The 15,882-nt window shown below is 47.5% G+C and overlaps 5 protein-coding genes across 5 annotated transcripts; 3 read left to right on the top strand and 2 right to left on the bottom strand.

Moving 5' to 3' along the window:
- Positions 1 to 1,603: 1,603 nt before the first annotated feature.
- On the bottom strand, positions 1,604 to 3,266 carry N7466_001573 (uncharacterized protein; the record flags this gene model as incomplete). Its single annotated transcript, XM_057160971.1, has 4 exons — positions 1,604 to 1,827; positions 1,879 to 2,033; positions 2,089 to 2,984; positions 3,045 to 3,266. 4 exons carry the CDS (start codon positions 3,264 to 3,266, stop codon positions 1,604 to 1,606), a joined length of 1,497 nt encoding a protein of 498 aa, XP_057024256.1.
- A 499-nt stretch (positions 3,267 to 3,765) lies between these two features.
- N7466_001572 (uncharacterized protein) lies at positions 3,766 to 4,152 on the top strand (the record flags this gene model as incomplete). Its single annotated transcript, XM_057160970.1, has 2 exons — positions 3,766 to 3,802; positions 3,884 to 4,152. The coding sequence occupies 2 exons, from the start codon at positions 3,766 to 3,768 to the stop codon at positions 4,150 to 4,152; spliced, it is 306 nt and encodes a 101-aa protein (XP_057024255.1).
- A 1,094-nt stretch (positions 4,153 to 5,246) lies between these two features.
- Positions 5,247 to 9,614, bottom strand: N7466_001571 (uncharacterized protein; the record flags this gene model as incomplete). Its single annotated transcript, XM_057160969.1, has 6 exons — positions 5,247 to 6,791; positions 6,853 to 7,671; positions 7,742 to 8,745; positions 8,800 to 9,181; positions 9,242 to 9,292; positions 9,348 to 9,614. 6 exons carry the CDS (start codon positions 9,612 to 9,614, stop codon positions 5,247 to 5,249), a joined length of 4,068 nt encoding a protein of 1,355 aa, XP_057024254.1.
- Positions 9,615 to 13,238: 3,624 nt separating this feature from the next.
- Positions 13,239 to 14,541, top strand: N7466_001570 (uncharacterized protein; the record flags this gene model as incomplete). Its single annotated transcript, XM_057160968.1, has 2 exons — positions 13,239 to 13,253; positions 13,345 to 14,541. The coding sequence occupies 2 exons, from the start codon at positions 13,239 to 13,241 to the stop codon at positions 14,539 to 14,541; spliced, it is 1,212 nt and encodes a 403-aa protein (XP_057024253.1).
- An 898-nt stretch (positions 14,542 to 15,439) lies between these two features.
- On the top strand, positions 15,440 to 15,799 carry N7466_001569 (uncharacterized protein; the record flags this gene model as incomplete). Its single annotated transcript, XM_057160967.1, has 2 exons — positions 15,440 to 15,536; positions 15,585 to 15,799. 2 exons carry the CDS (start codon positions 15,440 to 15,442, stop codon positions 15,797 to 15,799), a joined length of 312 nt encoding a protein of 103 aa, XP_057024252.1.
- Positions 15,800 to 15,882: the final 83 nt, after the last annotated feature.

The following is a 15,882-nucleotide window of genomic DNA, read 5'->3' as shown; positions in this document are numbered from 1 at the left end:
GGCCCTGACGCTGGCCCTCGAATTCTTTTTTAGCCGCACGTGACTATCCGTCGGTCATTCGTCAGTCCCGTCATCGACGTGCCTTCCGCTCCCTCTGGATAGTCGCCCACGCGAAGCGGGTCTATGAACCGCAGGATACAAAGAACAGTCTGAAGGGGCCTTGTTGCACCTGAGTGATAGCGCTACACTATTACCGAAATTGAAGATGGCTTATCTGACCGATTGACTGCCCCAGCCGCGAGCCAGCAGATACAAGCCCGCAAACAATGCGGCACGAACGGCCAGCCCCTAACTACGTAATGTCCCCCTACGCATTGCAAGACTACATAAAAAGCGACATCATCCATTAACCAGACAGCACGAAGATATCGATCTACACCATTTTGCCTCATGGTCATTCAGGAGATCTACGGAGGCTCAGCCTCTCATGACCGAATTCGCCTTGTCAACGTAACCCTCGATCACCATCATGATTGATTGGTATGGAAGATGAGACGGAGGGACCCGAAAATAGGCCTAACCCTGCAGCATTGGCGTCACAAGGACCAGAGACGATGAGGGAAACGCCACAATGTATGCTCAAGCGTATTGGCTGACTCTGTACTGATAAATTCAAGAAATCTACCAATACACTGATCAACCACGTGACGATCTTGAAATTGATTGCCTTGAAATAACGGTGCAAATATCGGAATCCGGCATGGGTGTGCGAGAGCCGGAGGGGCGGCGGTCTCAAGGTATTAGTGAATGCATGGATATAAGACAGGTGGGGGTATTGAGACCAATCACGGCTCATGCATGCGCTCTAAATGACTATGGGATACTTGACTGTTTCACCCAGAAGGAACAATTAATTGGCCTACCTAGTGTCTAAACATACTGCCATGACAGCAAGTCACCACATGACAGTTAATATTAGACTATTGATATATTTGCGCTTCCAGCAGCATTGCTGAGTTGTCATACGCCTTGGGCTTGACAGAGGAACCAATCGTCGACACTGTGGCATGCACAGCTTCTGCACCCTCTCCTGACTAATCTTGCTTTGCTGTTACCTGGCTTTTGGCTTAAACCGCGAAAAGTCGACTTGAATTTATTCTGGCCCTATTGCCTACCAACCCAACACATTTATTTCCAGTGCTCAGATTTCAAGGATTCGATAAATAATGGCATCACGTAAAAATTTTCACCAATTCCCGAGGTTAGTAAGTCCGCTTAATTTGCAACATCCAGGGCTGACACAGATACAATGCCCACTTGAGATTATCGTCGGGCCTGCAAAGACTCTTTACTACATTCATCCTGGAGCTTTATCATCTTGCGGCTCATCAGTATTGGAAGCTCGTATCAACGGTCCATGCATGGATGACGAATGGTCCGCGTCATTGCCGAGTCGAAGCGTTTCACGTGCGCAAAATCTTACTACGCGCCCGGTTCAAAAATAAGAAAGAGCCAAGTGCTAACTTTCCTATGATATTCTGGATTATTCTTGGTTGCCGCGTAGAATCAAATCTGTCTTGCAACCTCAGCGATACGCCCATGAGAAGGCAAAAAACACTGCGCTCGCTAGATCCCCGGTCCAACAAAGTAGATTATTGTCAAGCTAAGGGCGCAATATGTTGAGCGCACCTCCAACTAAGTGTAGGCTTCCAGTAACGAACACCTGCATGCCGCCTTGTTGAACACCGATCCGTTCTGCTAGCCTTATGGCACCTTCAATGGTTGACTCAATTGAAACTGCGGCATGAGGATGCATTGTCTTCCAAAGGGAAGAATATGATGTGCAAAAATCCGGGAAAGGTGTTTGTGGCACTTTAAGTGTTTTGTCTGTAAAAAAATCAGCCCGATACCGCATGGCAGCTATACTTATGTAATTACCTATTCTAGTAGATCCATCTTCTCTCTCGTTGTACGTGGTGAAAATAACATGGTCAGGCTTTGCGTTGTGCTTTGAAAGCGCATGCGCTAGACACTCCAAAAGAGCCGCTCCATCACGCTCTTCGGAAAAATGACTAAATATAAGGACACGATATCTGAAACAAAACTATTTAGCAAGTCAAGAGGTAAAGATGAAAAGTACATACTCACTGTGGCACATGTGCAGCACTGATGTTCTTTGAAAACCACTCCGCAGCTTGCTCAAGACTGAGTGTATTATGAGCACCGTCCAAAAACCACTGTGCACTCTTAGTTTCTATTACCTCAAATCTCCCAATCCACGAGAAATTTTCAATGCCCTGGGATATGTCGTCGGCGCTCAGTGCATACTTGGGATTCTTCAGCTGCAGAAAGCTTGCAGCTAGCTGAAGGGCCAAAGAACAGTTTAATCGTTGTACTGGAACACTGAGCACTCTTCTGTTGGCCGGAAGAGTTCTGGAAGACGAGACAAACGTCAATTCAGTATTTTTCTCGGCTGCACGTTTCTGTAGAACTTCACCAGGACCAGCCTCTTGTACGACAGAGAATGCTGGTGCTCCGGGTTTGAAAATGCCCGCCTTATGCCATGCAATATCCTCGATCGTAGGGCCCAGTTGGTCAATATGGTCCATTCCCAGAGACGTGATCCCAGTCACAATAGGCTTCTGAATCACGTTTGTAGCGTCGTATTCTCCGCCATGGTGTGTCTCGAATATTGCCGCGCCAACACCTTCTTTGATGAAAGTGTGAAAAGCCAGTAAGGCCAGTAGCTGCAGATAGCGAGGTTGTCCTGTGAAGTCCGTATATCGTGCCAAATCTCGAGAGATAAGAGTCTCCCAAACTTCGAAAAAGTATCGTGTGAAAAGACCTTCCGTTATTGGTTGATTATTAATTTGTATTCTCTCCCGAATGCATTGCAAATCAGGAGAGGTATATAGTCCAATACGCCTTGGAAACCCTGTTCTCAAACCATGCGCGAGGAGGAAGGAACTGGTAAAAGCACAGGTGCTACCTTTCCCTTTTGTGCCGCCAACATGAATTACGTTCAAGTTGTCAATCTCGTTCTCCTAAACCGAGAAGTCAAACCATGGTGCAGCAAGGTAGATAATTCATTTAAGCATCCATACCGAATGGCCTAGTGATCGCAGCCATTGCCTCATCCCGACTAGACTAGGCACGCCCCTCACACTTGAGTTGTCGCGAATAGAGGCGGATGCAGTAAGGGTTGTAGCTGGGTATTTGGGTCGGCCTTTCCGTCTTCGCGTCTCGAGCAGCCTGAGAGCGCACTGTTCATCTGTCAGATCGAACGCCTCATATGTTCCTAACAGTACCTCATAGCTCTGCTTCATTTTAGCAGTGAGCAGGGATAAGATGAAGTCGGGTAGGTCATAAACAAAGAAAAATTAGAAATTCCAGAATTCAAGAACTCAAGAAATCAAGATACCATCTGTCAAGCGAGAAGGATCCTGCAAGTGTTAGTTTGTGATTCAGGGGCAGAGGGAAAACCAACTTCGATTCGGCTGATTGCATCTATGACTAATCCCGGTCGCAGACTGGGCAATTCGGCTTCCATGTGCCCACCCATCTTGCCAATTTTCCCGTGGACAACACTTCGAACTCTATCTGGTGTGTATTCTGGGCGCAGCAGATGAAGAGCCTTTTCGTCCACGACGAGCGGGTCCACGAGCTCGATGAGGAACTGGACTCTCTCAAAGTCGACTTTCTGGAGAAAGCAATCCCCAAATACCTCGGACCCTTGGAAAGCGAAGATCGATCAAGCCCTGTCTGATTCACTCAAATCTGTGGCCAGGAAACATCAAGCCCAGGACCTCGTCCGATGAGCTCTGCATGTTCGATGCTTGCGCGTACTGGGGCCACAATGAGGGTATGGACTAACCCCCTCTCCAATGATGAAAAAATCGTGTGAATATTGTAGTTGACCACTCATCCCTTTGGCTCCTTCCAGCTGACTTGGCCATTTGCCGAAATCCGAGGTATAAACTGGGACCTCCGTTCATCCGCGAGTACTTGAAGCGCGTATCCATTTCCGAACCTACGGCGGACTTTGACAATAGGAATGCTGTATATGCCATGAAGTTCCATGCGCTGCTTTCCATCTTATACTTCAAGGATGGAAGGTTCAGACAGACTTTGAAAGACGAGTTGAAGGCAGTGATGGCGAAAGTCAATTCATCTTCTGCAGAGCCGCCAAAGCAACGTGACCATGTGCTTTGACATCATAAAGTCTATCAGGATGACACTGATTGGAAATCCGGCGTTTCTTATTTTAAGCAGGTTAAACCAATAGTTGCTTATACTATGAGATAGCATTCCATTTTTCCAGGACCAAGTAAAAATTAGCGTCCGTGACATTGGTATTTCACAAGCACTAATCTTGAGCGTGTCAGGTGGAGCTAGCCTTGAATTGGATAGAGTATTACTGTATTCAAGTCAATTGGAATATTACAACCGGACTTTGGTTAGCGTAGAACAGCGTAGAACGAGTCCTTCCCAGGTGCGGGCTGGCCTTGGTGGACAGTGTAGAGCTGTTTGCCATGTCTAACATCTATTCCTCGATTTGGTCTTTGACACTTTTGGACCGGTACTCGTTGTAGAATGCAAGTACAGTAGCCAGAATGACCAACGAAGTGATGGGCTGGCGAGCACCAGCGAGTCCTGGCTGTTGTATGTTTTTTACATCCTGGTTTTTTGCTACGCTTTTTGATACTGTGCGGGAATTTCCTCTTGCCGCCCTACTCTTAAGCCCGCTCTGGCTATTCACCTGAATGCCCTGAACACCACTATTCTGCACCTAAACATCCTACACGTGCCTGAAGCGCTGACGTGGCCTTCCCCTCCCGCGCTGACCTTTTCCTTGTAGGTGCGTTGTTGTAGTCACTACTCTTTGGTCTGGATGTAAGTGAAAATCTTAAATGGCAAGTGAAACCATCACTTCTTATACAGTAGTTTTCGAAGTCAGTTACATATACCACCGCACTCTTGTGACCTCATTCCCGCGCAATAAATCTATCCTGTGTGAGCTGTGATTAGATTAGGTCTTCCAGGCCACATTTCAGATCGCTTTCCACAATGGTTTGTGTATTCTATAGTACAGTTATAAGACCGTAAGTGATATATTCTTTCGAAACTGCTATACACACACTACAGTACCTCAGTGCTGTGGCTCTCCTCTCTCGTCGCCACTTAAAAAATTTCCCCTAGCATGCAGTGTTTGATGGCACCAAAGCACGCCAAACAAAGGTAGCCGACCACGCTGCCACTAAGTTGACACCACTTAATGACTGATGGTAACGAAGCAAATTCGTGCATCAAACTGCCACACCGTTTTTCATAGTATGTACTTGCACCTCGTACTGATCCTTGACCTGTTGCAACCAAGATAGCAGGTCTTTCAGACTCGGTGAGCAATCCCGTTTCTGGGTCATATGACCCTCTGTGGCCTTGTCGGCCACACCCGGGATATCGAAGAATCGGTGCTTCTTATCACACAAAGCTAGTGGATTAGTCCCATTTTTCAGCATAGAACTGCAATCGTTGCAAAAGTCGAGATTGATACAAATGCTGCAGCGTTGGTGGACCGCACCCGCCATGATAAGTCTGCCACAACTGTCGCAGAAAAATCCGCTATAGACCCGTTTCGCACGGGTCGTGCGTTCGTTATGCAACCGATACTGCTTGATAAACTTCAATGCAGTAATAGCATCGCTCTCTGCGCCTGCCGCAACAAGGGCATCGGAAAGTATGTACCAGGCTGAAATCTGGTCAGTGCCTGTGCAGATCAAGCTGATCTGCCGCGAGATCAGGTTGCTGAGCATCCTGCGGCACTTGGCAGGGTCGTTTTCTTTCTCGCGGTACCAAACCGCGAGAGGAAGAGCGAGGAACTCCAGACATTCTCCCCTTGCTAACTTCCCCTCCAAGTCCGAGAAGAACTGTTTCTCCTGCTCTCCCACACGGAAGTTGACCATGGGTCGTGGCCGTAATGCGTTTGTCAAATATCGCACCCCAGCCTCAATGCTGGCACAGTACCGGATCCGGCTGTATGCGGTGTCAATGTCTACGGCGTGAAAATCATCGGCGGCCCTGGTAAGGAGATCTCCGGCATGAGTGGTCCCATAGTTTAAGCGAAGATTGAAGACAGCGTAATAATAGTAGAAGACAGGTCGGACGCCGCTGACATTGCAGAGCGAGAGGACGTTCAATCCACGCTGGTATAATTCGTCTACCAGTTGCCTATTCCGTGTGGCCAAGGCATACATCATAAGCCGTTGATGGTGGGGCATGTGCGTGGAGAGCTCCCAAAAAAAGGCCTTCCACTGTCGAGTAGATGGGTACGATAGATCTGCACCGACGATATGCTGCAGCATCTCCGTGACTTTTTCATACTTGTACGACCGAAGTAGAGCATCCATGTGATGTTCGAGAATCCAGCCTTGTCCGATACTGTCGGATGCACTTGTCATGTCATCAATATCGGGCAGAGGGTCTCCGCCATATCGGTATAGAGTCTCAAATGTGTCGAACCGAATCTTCTTCTCGTGTTCGGAGAGTAGATGAAGACCTTTCTTGATATGTCTGATGGCTTTCTGCTCCATTCTAGACACGTGCAAGAACGTCTTCCCGAAGCATAGGAAAGCGTTGCCATTCTTCCGATCCAATTTCATTGCACTTTTGGCCAACTGACGCGCTTTACGTATGCTGGCAAGACCTCCTGCTCTGATGTGCGCTATGGCTAGACGACATCGATGGTCACTGTTCTGGCCATTATAGTGTGCCCAGGTCGCCAGATCAGTTATCCTTTTATCGTCCAAATTACGCAGGCTAGTTTCAAAATGCCCAGTTGGACTGGGGTTATCCTTCAAGGGGGATGTCAACTAACGTTGTCCTATTTTGATATCCCGGAATACGGAAACGTACCTTGACTGTATAGTTATGAATGAACAAAACTTCTTCATCAACGCGAGCAATATCTTCCTCAAGCCATCGTCTGCCACACTCGACTGCGACTGGGTAAAACACGTGAATAGGATTATCCTTTAATTTCTTCATCCACACCAGCAAATTCATTTCTTGCTGGAATATTTCTTCCAACTTTTCGTCCTCAATCCAGGTACACAATCCAACCAAGAAGTTATCGGAGACCAGACACCGCTCACTGAAGTCCCGACCTACGGAGATCCAGCGGGCGATGCATTCTGGGTTACTAAAGAGCTGGAAAATAGACCGCACAATCAAGCAACGATCTTTCAGCGCAAGGGAGGAATTGTATCCATTTGAGATCAGTATGTCGAGCCTCGCAGCATAAGCCGCCAAGTCATCGCGACATTTTTCAAAAATTTCTCTGTCACAGAAGATCTGTAGGCAGGTTCGTAGGACGAGCAGTGATGCTCCCAAGATGTCCATGCGGACTCCAGACCCCTCTGTAGGGAGTATGCTTTTTATTTCTGGATGTTGGAGGACAACATACACAGAGTCATCTAAGTAGTCTGTGTGGAAAGTGTCTTGTCTGAATGACTGCATGTCGGGATCGATGGGCTGAGCAGATCCAAGTACGCCGGGGTTGAGGGAAAGCCGGTGTCCGCTGCAGGTTTGTAGGCCCAGGATCATGCCGTACTGATACTCGATTAGCTCCTGGAGCCCGATTATGCGGTTTCCCTCGTTTGACACGTTTACTGCCCGCGATAGGGCCTCGATGGAAATAGGTGGATCTATGAATATAACCCAGGGTAGAATATCCTACGTGTATATAGCTATTAGTATGACTGTTAGACGATCGGTGATTTTTATCACTGATACTGTCACTTACGTTTAGGACTTCAATCTGCTGCTGAGTCAGTCGTTGACTTAGACGTGCCAAATTCCCTTGGAAAAGGTCTTTCCATTTTTCTGACGTGTGCTTGAGAAGCTCAAGGATTTTGTTCTCCTCGATTTGGTCTTTGAGCTCATCGAACATCGCGTTGATCCATAGAAAGGACTTGTGCGCATGTTCCTTCAAAGTCGACTTTATTAGTTGTGTGAGATGTGGCGATCTGCTGAAACAGTAGAGATCTGCAGCATGGTAGTCAATATACGAAGAGAAATCGTCCTGGATCATTTTAGGGAGAATTTCGATTTGTTGGTCCATAGTAATAGAATGTCGTGCAAGCTCGTGTCGAATGCGAGGACTAGTGATGAACATAACCGAGATTCGGCTCTCCGTTGTTAACTGTTGGTTCATGTTGGACACAGAGCTCAGAATGGACTCCCTCGCTTTTTCTTGGATGCCATCAAAGCCGTAAATGATCAAGAAGATCCAGGAGTTATATTTCTTGGGTGAAAATTCCATAAAAAGCCGATCCCAAAGGGTGGTCGTGTCAGAAATGCGGTCGAGGTCATTGACGTTACAGATATACTCGCGGTAGTATTGGTCAGTTTTAGCAACTTGATAAGCGAGAGACTTGAGAAGGGTGTTGCCAAGCTGTAACTCGGGCCGGTCAGACCTGCAGAAGTAATAGGCCAGGGAGATCACGGAGAGGCCTTTATACCGGCGTAGTTGATTTGCTTGGCCGAGTGCGTAGGATGCTGTTAGATGCTTGATGATCTGATGACAGAGATAGGACTTGCCCGTACCCGGGTCTCCAACAAGGCAAATCACTCTGTTCGACTGCGGGTTTAGAGTTGCCCAGGATTTGAATTTGTGGTCCTTGAGAATCCAGGTCCCGATGTTGTCCAAGGCAGTATCCTGGACTGATTGACGGATGTCAGCGGAGGCAAATTCAGGCTGGAAACGAGTGGGAAAAAGGGATCTCTCTGCTTCGCGTAACGAATTAACTATAGATAATCACCGTCAGTTTCAGCGAAGATAATGGTTTGAGGGTTCCCTACGCCCAATGTGAGCCGCAATACGGTTTAGTTTCTCCGTTTGTTGTTTTTCTGCCTCATGGAACTCGTCCCGGAGGACGACCACGGCGGCAGCTATCTCCAGCTTGGTCAGCCTATCGAGCCGCTCGAGCGCCGCGCAAATTCCCTTGTCACTATTCAAAAGGCCGATGGATATGAACATGTTGAACCGGCCACGGAGTACTTTGAGAGTGATCGCTTGGACTTCCAAGTAGGCGCAGAGAAATTTGATCAAAATGGGCTTCAAAATGGCTGGCGTATCTTTCCCGTCCTTACCCACATACTTTTCGAGGCGGTCGCTGAAGGCACTCATGCCCTCGAGCAGTTTTGGAACAGAATCGAAGGCCTTGCCAACATTAACCGCGGTCTGTATGATGGAAGATAGTTATGACTCTGGACCGGTGGTAAGTACGTATGCTCGACCTACATTGAGCAAATAGCTCACAGCACCAAAAATGGCCCGCGCGGGAGGAAAGACCTGATCAGAAGTTATTTTTGCCTACAAAGCGACGGTTGATCGTAGATGTACGTACAATGGATACACCAGCGCTGGCGATCTCACTGAACAGCCGGATCGGGGTCAGTGTTGTCTGCAGTATTCTGCGTAAGTTGACCCCATGACGGTTTGCTTTGTCGAAAATGATCGTTCGTCTTTCGAGATTTGTAATTAATTTATCAACGGTGTCGATTTTTGAACGACAAATCTCCTGCATTTTGATGTTCGACCGCTCCTGAAAAATAAAAACGGCCTCGGCCCACAATTCGGTAAACTCGCGTTGGGATTGTTGCCCACTACTCATGGTGAGTGATGTGAAGTACTCTATTGGCCTCCGTATGTTTTCCGTTCCGCCAAAGATAGGTATAGCATTTATCTGTAACTGTGGCCAATAGACGAATGACTAACTAGTCAAGGTTCATATGACACACGCAGCAGATGACCAGCAAGGACTGCATTCTATCGCGGTCTGGACAGTCATTCTGTTCGGATGCGGAAACACACGGGAGCCTGGATAGACTTTAAATTTACTCTTATATTAACGTGTACCAACAGGGAGCCTGTCATATCACTAATATCACTAACCGACGTGTTACCGATATTACTCAGTAAATGAAACCGGCCTCGCACATCGGACTAATTTTGTGTTGCTCACCGAAAATCACCATGACGTCACGATGATTAAAGGATGGGTTGGTGATGGGTATCTCACCACGACCAACAGGGCCACACGAGACCCATTCCCATAAATCAAGAAGTTTAAGTTTAAGTATCATCATCACCATCGAAAGCTACGTACTCAGGTTCTAGACAGTGGATGCCACCGAGGCGCCTGGTAGTCGCATCACCGCATATTACCTTCCAACAGGAGGTAGAACAAAGCATTAAACATGATACTGTAGATATGATTGATAGGCTAAGAATAGACGAGCAGGGTCCATTGGTCATCTGCAAGTAAGGTATTGTAGATCACAGTTCGTGTGTGTGGTAAGCACCTAGATTGCCATTTGGGTTGGGTTTACTGCGAAAGAGGGGAAAGCCAGAGGTCGCCAAAACTCTCGAGGCCCGTTCTAGCTTTTTCTTGAATGGTTTGCAATTTCGTCCAATGTTCGAGCCACCATCGATGTAGCGAGCATACAGCTACAAGAAATGGACCACGTAGTAAATGTGTCAAGTGCGGTATAATTGACAATACAGGAACCAAGGATCTGACCACACAACCAGCTGTTCTCGACAACGGTCCAATAATGTCGGTATCGTCAAAACGTTTCGTCAGTTTGCGTCTGGTACTATTGCTTGTTAGTATAGTGATGACAGTGTCATCGGCTCTCACCCGATGGTGGCGGGCAGTCTTCCGTTGAAGAAATTTCTCTGCTTTTTTTCTCCAGAGATAATTGCCCGAAGTCGCTAGGAGCCAAAGCAAGGTATTCCTGTGACATCTCCCGATTGTTGATTGTCACCCGTAGTGGATACAGGTTGGCGGGTCCTCGTGGTTGTCTCTTCCTTCTTCCCACTCAGATAGGTGAATGAATCTGAGCGAATGGCAGCCAGATTTACTTGTTTGCTCGATTCCAATCTGAAGTCCACTGGGCGGGGAGGGCTTGAGGTAGATCACGCGGCGTACGGGCTGCCGAAGCACCCGGGTGTTGGAGCGTATTCCTATAGTTCTGGCTCCATATATGGGATGTATAGTCGATACGATTTGGGCTGTCATCTCTAACAAGCATTCGCAATCTTTGGATCGCCCGCATTAGCTTGTTTAGAGAACCACGTTTCAACTGCGGGCTGGCAGCGAATGAAACTCGCAAAAGGTGGCACAGGCCATGGAGTACATAGTAGAGATGCATCTTTGCCTACCAGGGTTAGCTCTCTGCAGGAGCATAGCCTTCTGTGTTATGACTGGCGGGTGCAGTGCGAGGCTGCATCGAATACGGGAAGAACGAGGAGCAAAAGGCCGGATGATCATATCAGATCGCCACAACTCTAACCAAAAATTCTGCGTGATTTTATGGAACATTACGTTCTTATTACGATGACTCGGTTATTGATATAAGGCCATTACGGTTACGGTTCTGCCTAAATTAAAGAGCGGTGAACCAAAATAGATTAGTTTGTTTCAGATTTATTTTCCGGGAGTGAAGTCGCAAGAGTGTTGAGGTTAGTGTTGAGGTTTAACTGATTTTGAAAACTACTGTATTTACACTCCCCTATTGAGTATATGAATATCTTATCTTAATCATGAATTTCATGCTTTACCCCGAAATCATCTCCTGATCTACAGAAGAGGGGGAGGAAAGAGGGTAATAGTGAGTTATCTTCTTTGGTTTTAGCTATTACTTGGTTATCGAATAGAACTAAGGTATAAGTCTTGGTTATCGAATAGAACTAAGGTATAAGTATGAATTTCTTGTAGAATTTTAGTGATTTAAGAAGTCCACAATATTAGGCCTCATAACGGCCCGCGAGTCGCCTCTCGAAGGGCCGCCCACGGACCCGCAGTTTTGCGGGCGGAGGGCGGCGAGCGGGCGATTTCGAGGGCCGACAAACATAACAAACATAGACAGACTAACTAGAATAGGAAATAAAAATAGCATAAAATTATGAACCAGCAGGATTATACATCCGAATCAGGAATAGTCAGCTTTTTTTATGTAAATGAGGGCTGATGAGGGCGGGAGATACCAGCCCTCGAAATGTTTTTTACGAGGTCTACATAATATTTCTAGTGTAATTCGACGTTAGATTATACTAGCCACGAATTTTATATTCACGGTGTAAGCTAAGCGTTAGTGAAGGAGGGAGAAAAAAGGGAGAAAAAAAAAGGACACCTACAGTAAATCCCCTCAAATTTTGCAACGGCGCCTTTTTCTACACGGGCTAAATGTTCAGGTGAAGAATATTCAGGTGGGTGAAGAGGTGGCCGGATTAACCTGAAGAGGGCTCAATACAGCGGCGAGCCGCCCACGCAACGCATCGTGGGCGCTAGGTGACCACCGACATAGAATAGCTGTTGTAGGAGGTCACCGACGCTTTTTGATTCGTTTTCGTTAGGGGAAATTGCCCCTTGCCGTTGCCGCCCTCCCTTTTAAATCCTTCCAGCCGGTCATCTGAACACCAATGAAGCCCATCTTCTCTGCCCCTTCTGTATGCCCTGCACGACCTCAAAAGCGCTAAAGTGGCCTCGCGGCTAGAATGTGCCGTGTCTCCCGTGTGTCGCGTATCTCAGGCCGTCATTCCCGTCTGGCAGTTCAGCCCCCATTTTTGCTTTTTATGAGTGGTCGGAGGGGCAGGGGGCCAAAATCACCCTGATCTCTGTGAATACCAGAAACCGGTTGTTGGTGAAGAAGACAACATGATAGTTTTGGTCGATCTTCCATGAATACAGTGAGATTTTCGGGGGCGAAGGAGGGGCAGAAGCGAATGGAAAATACTGGTGTCAAGACTACAGTAGACCCGGCGTCAGAGAAGAACAAACGCAAATCCACCGATTAGTAAATCCATTCATCCCAACAGCGGACCGTGCCTTGATGATCTCTCCACACAGGCCTACATCTCCCGGGATCAGTCGCCAATCGCCAGTGCTTGATACCCGCTGCCGTTCGGAGAGAAGATTTGTTGTACCCCTTAATAGGTAGCCAATCCATAGACACCGAGGAGGTCAGCGTGACGCCCCCCTCTTAACAGGCTGACCAATCGGTCTTGTTGACACATGGCTCTAGCTCTAAGTCACATGGGATTCAAGGCGTAGCCCATTCTGGCAACGAAGTCCCCCATTTCCTGGGCCTTTTCACCTTCCCCTCGCTGCCAAAAATAGCAACAAAACCCGAGCACCTTCACTTCTTCAAAACGAACTCCGATCATTCATGGCTGACTTCTTTGACTTCAATTTTTGTCTAACACCCTGCCCCTTTTCCCAAGGAGTGATGAGATGGTGGAAAACAAGGTAAGCTTCTCAGAGCCAAAGCCGATCGATTCATTGACGGCGTTTTCCATTGCGGTTGACTATGCAACTGTCGGATGCTAATGCCGCCTAGGACAAATTATTGAGACCTCCCTTTTCCTTGCGACTGCCAACACCAGACAATCCCTCGGGCCATGCCTGTCGAGATTCTAAAACGAATGGGCCCCCGTCGCCGCCAACGAATCCTGCTGGGGCTGTCCCTCAAGAGCCCATTCAAAATGGAACCCTGGCTCCTCTACTAGTGAATCTCACTGGCAGCATCCGTCAAGATGCAAATGACCACGAATCACCGCTTGCCGGTAATGTCCAGCCGCAGCTGAAAAGCATACCCATAGCTACATCCTCTTCTGCCCTGCTGGTGAACTTGCCGACTATCTTCCGGAACAAAGAGCACGACATCTTTTCGGTCGCGAATGATGCCGACGCATATCTCGAGCGGGACCTGGACCACTCCCGGCTCAATAGAATTCACGGGCATCTTTGGATGGCCGGGAGACCCCTCAATGCTAGGCCGATACACCGACAGAAGATGATGGGGTTTGATATCATCCTGACCGAGCAAGCGGACCTCCACCTCCTCAAGTTCTCCAACAAGATCTTCGTCAAGCCACTTCCGGATTACATGCTCAATTATCTATTCTGGGAGATTTATCTCTGCAAATCCGAGGATCTTCACAAATCCGCTTGTGGAATCTTGCTCTCCTATATTTGGCTAATCTGCTCGCCGCTCGATCTAAAAGTAGCTCATAAGCTAGATCTCCTTCCGAGTGAGATAACGTGGCTCTGGTGGAAGAGCTTTGTGGCAGAGTTCATCTTACATGTCGATCCAAACTCTCTCGACAAGGTCAATAAACGCTACCACTTTGGCGAGCTGCGACTCGGAAGGATCAACTCGATATACAGGGTCCGCTTTTTCTTTACGCACTTCATTCGCGGCTACTTGTACGGCTACAACCGCTATGCAGAGTTCTTCCAGCGTGATTTTGCTTGGATTCTCATCGTATTAGTCTATTTTTCTCTCGTACTCACGGCCATGCAGGTCGGCGCCACGATACCACCACTGAACACAAACACCGCTTTTCTGCAGGCTTCTTACGGCTTTTCCGTGTTCTCAATTATCACCGTGGCTGCAACCATGGGTTCTGTGGGAGTCATGTTCGTTACGATATTCTTGATCAATATGGTCCTGGCGATTTGGCACGAGAAAAAGAAAAGGAGGGACCGGGAACTTCTCACCCGGAAGAAAGAGAAAGGGATAGCCAAGGCTTAGACAAGTTATATTAAGGAACCCTTCAGACTTAGTTTGCTCGCGCAGGCAGATTCCTTCCATCAAGTCATCTGATAATCTGTATTTCGGCTCTGTGAAAGGAAAGATAGAGAACTGCGGCTGAGTCTCGCCGGTAAATCCGAGCCCGTCATACGATCGTGAGTTGAGTTGAATGTGCCTCCAGCCTGACCACCCTAATACTTATACATAAGGCTGCGTAAATCAATTGTCAGGATGCTTACATAAGCTATCTTGGATCCGGGTCCGGTGTGCTATGTTATGGAATGTCAATATTTACTTAAAATAAAGCACAAAATATTGATGGGTTCAAAGGTATACACAAATTTATTTTATCTTTGCTTCCCGTCAGCGATTATCCTAGCCCACCCTAGCTTTCGGGCTATGACCCGCTAATCGGCCTCTTTTATAAATGCTAATTTATCAAGGACTCTCGCATAGAGGAATGCTATTGCCAAGAAGCTGAAAGGAGTTACCAAGAGGGTGAATTTTTAATGCCCCAGATTCGCCGTAGAAAATGCTCACTCTTCTGACCTAGGCAAGAGGGCCAATGACGGTTCTAGCCCACTAGGCTCGGCTTCCAATCCTATTGTGATCCATATCGATAAGGATTGGGAAACAAACCAGCGTGCTTCCGAAGCAGGTACTGAGATCACGTGAGACTATCTTAGCTGCCGTCACTGGACAATCGATAGCCCGCCCTTGACTTCAATGATTGGATCGTCAGCCTGTGAATTGGTCGTACGTGACGCTCATTCGTGATTGAGAATGGCTCTAATCCCTCTGGCTCGGCTCCCAATCCAATCGTGATCCATGTCGAGACAGATGGGTGTGATTCCGATGCCGACACCGAGATAATGGCCTCGCCAGAACTCTGGGAGAAATGGATGACCAAATTGCCAAGACTCCTTCGGATTTATTGAAACTTTGCTCTAGTCGTGAGGCGATGAAGGACACGGAGGGTGCGAATTACCAAGCGGGTAAGTTTTAGATGATAGGAGATTCTAGCTTCTACTAATTCCTATTAGAATCTAAGGAGATTGCAGATGCTGAGGCCCCAGTAACCAGCGAGACTATCGCTCAGGGGAATGGCATGTCGCGGTTCTCACGACCGCCAAAGCACACAGCGCCACACGAAGACGTCCTTTTTGAGGTTAGAAGATCGAAGCGACTGCAACGTCGCAAGAATGAAGACTTGCAGTTAATATATCTATTTATCAGGCAGAATTTGAAACTCTCCTAAATCGAGTCTAAAACAACTTAATAGTGATTCGTCCAGCTTTTAAAACGACTTGTCGGGCCTGTATACTCTTTACTATACTTACG

Source organism: Penicillium verhagenii (genome assembly GCF_028828195.1).
Source record: "Penicillium verhagenii strain IBT 33310 chromosome Unknown utg000003l_segment0_segment0, whole genome shotgun sequence".
In the NCBI taxonomy this organism is placed as follows: domain Eukaryota; kingdom Fungi; phylum Ascomycota; class Eurotiomycetes; order Eurotiales; family Aspergillaceae; genus Penicillium; species Penicillium verhagenii.
The sequence above is the reverse complement of the archived record's forward strand: the minus strand, read 5'-3'. Positions and strand labels throughout refer to the sequence as shown.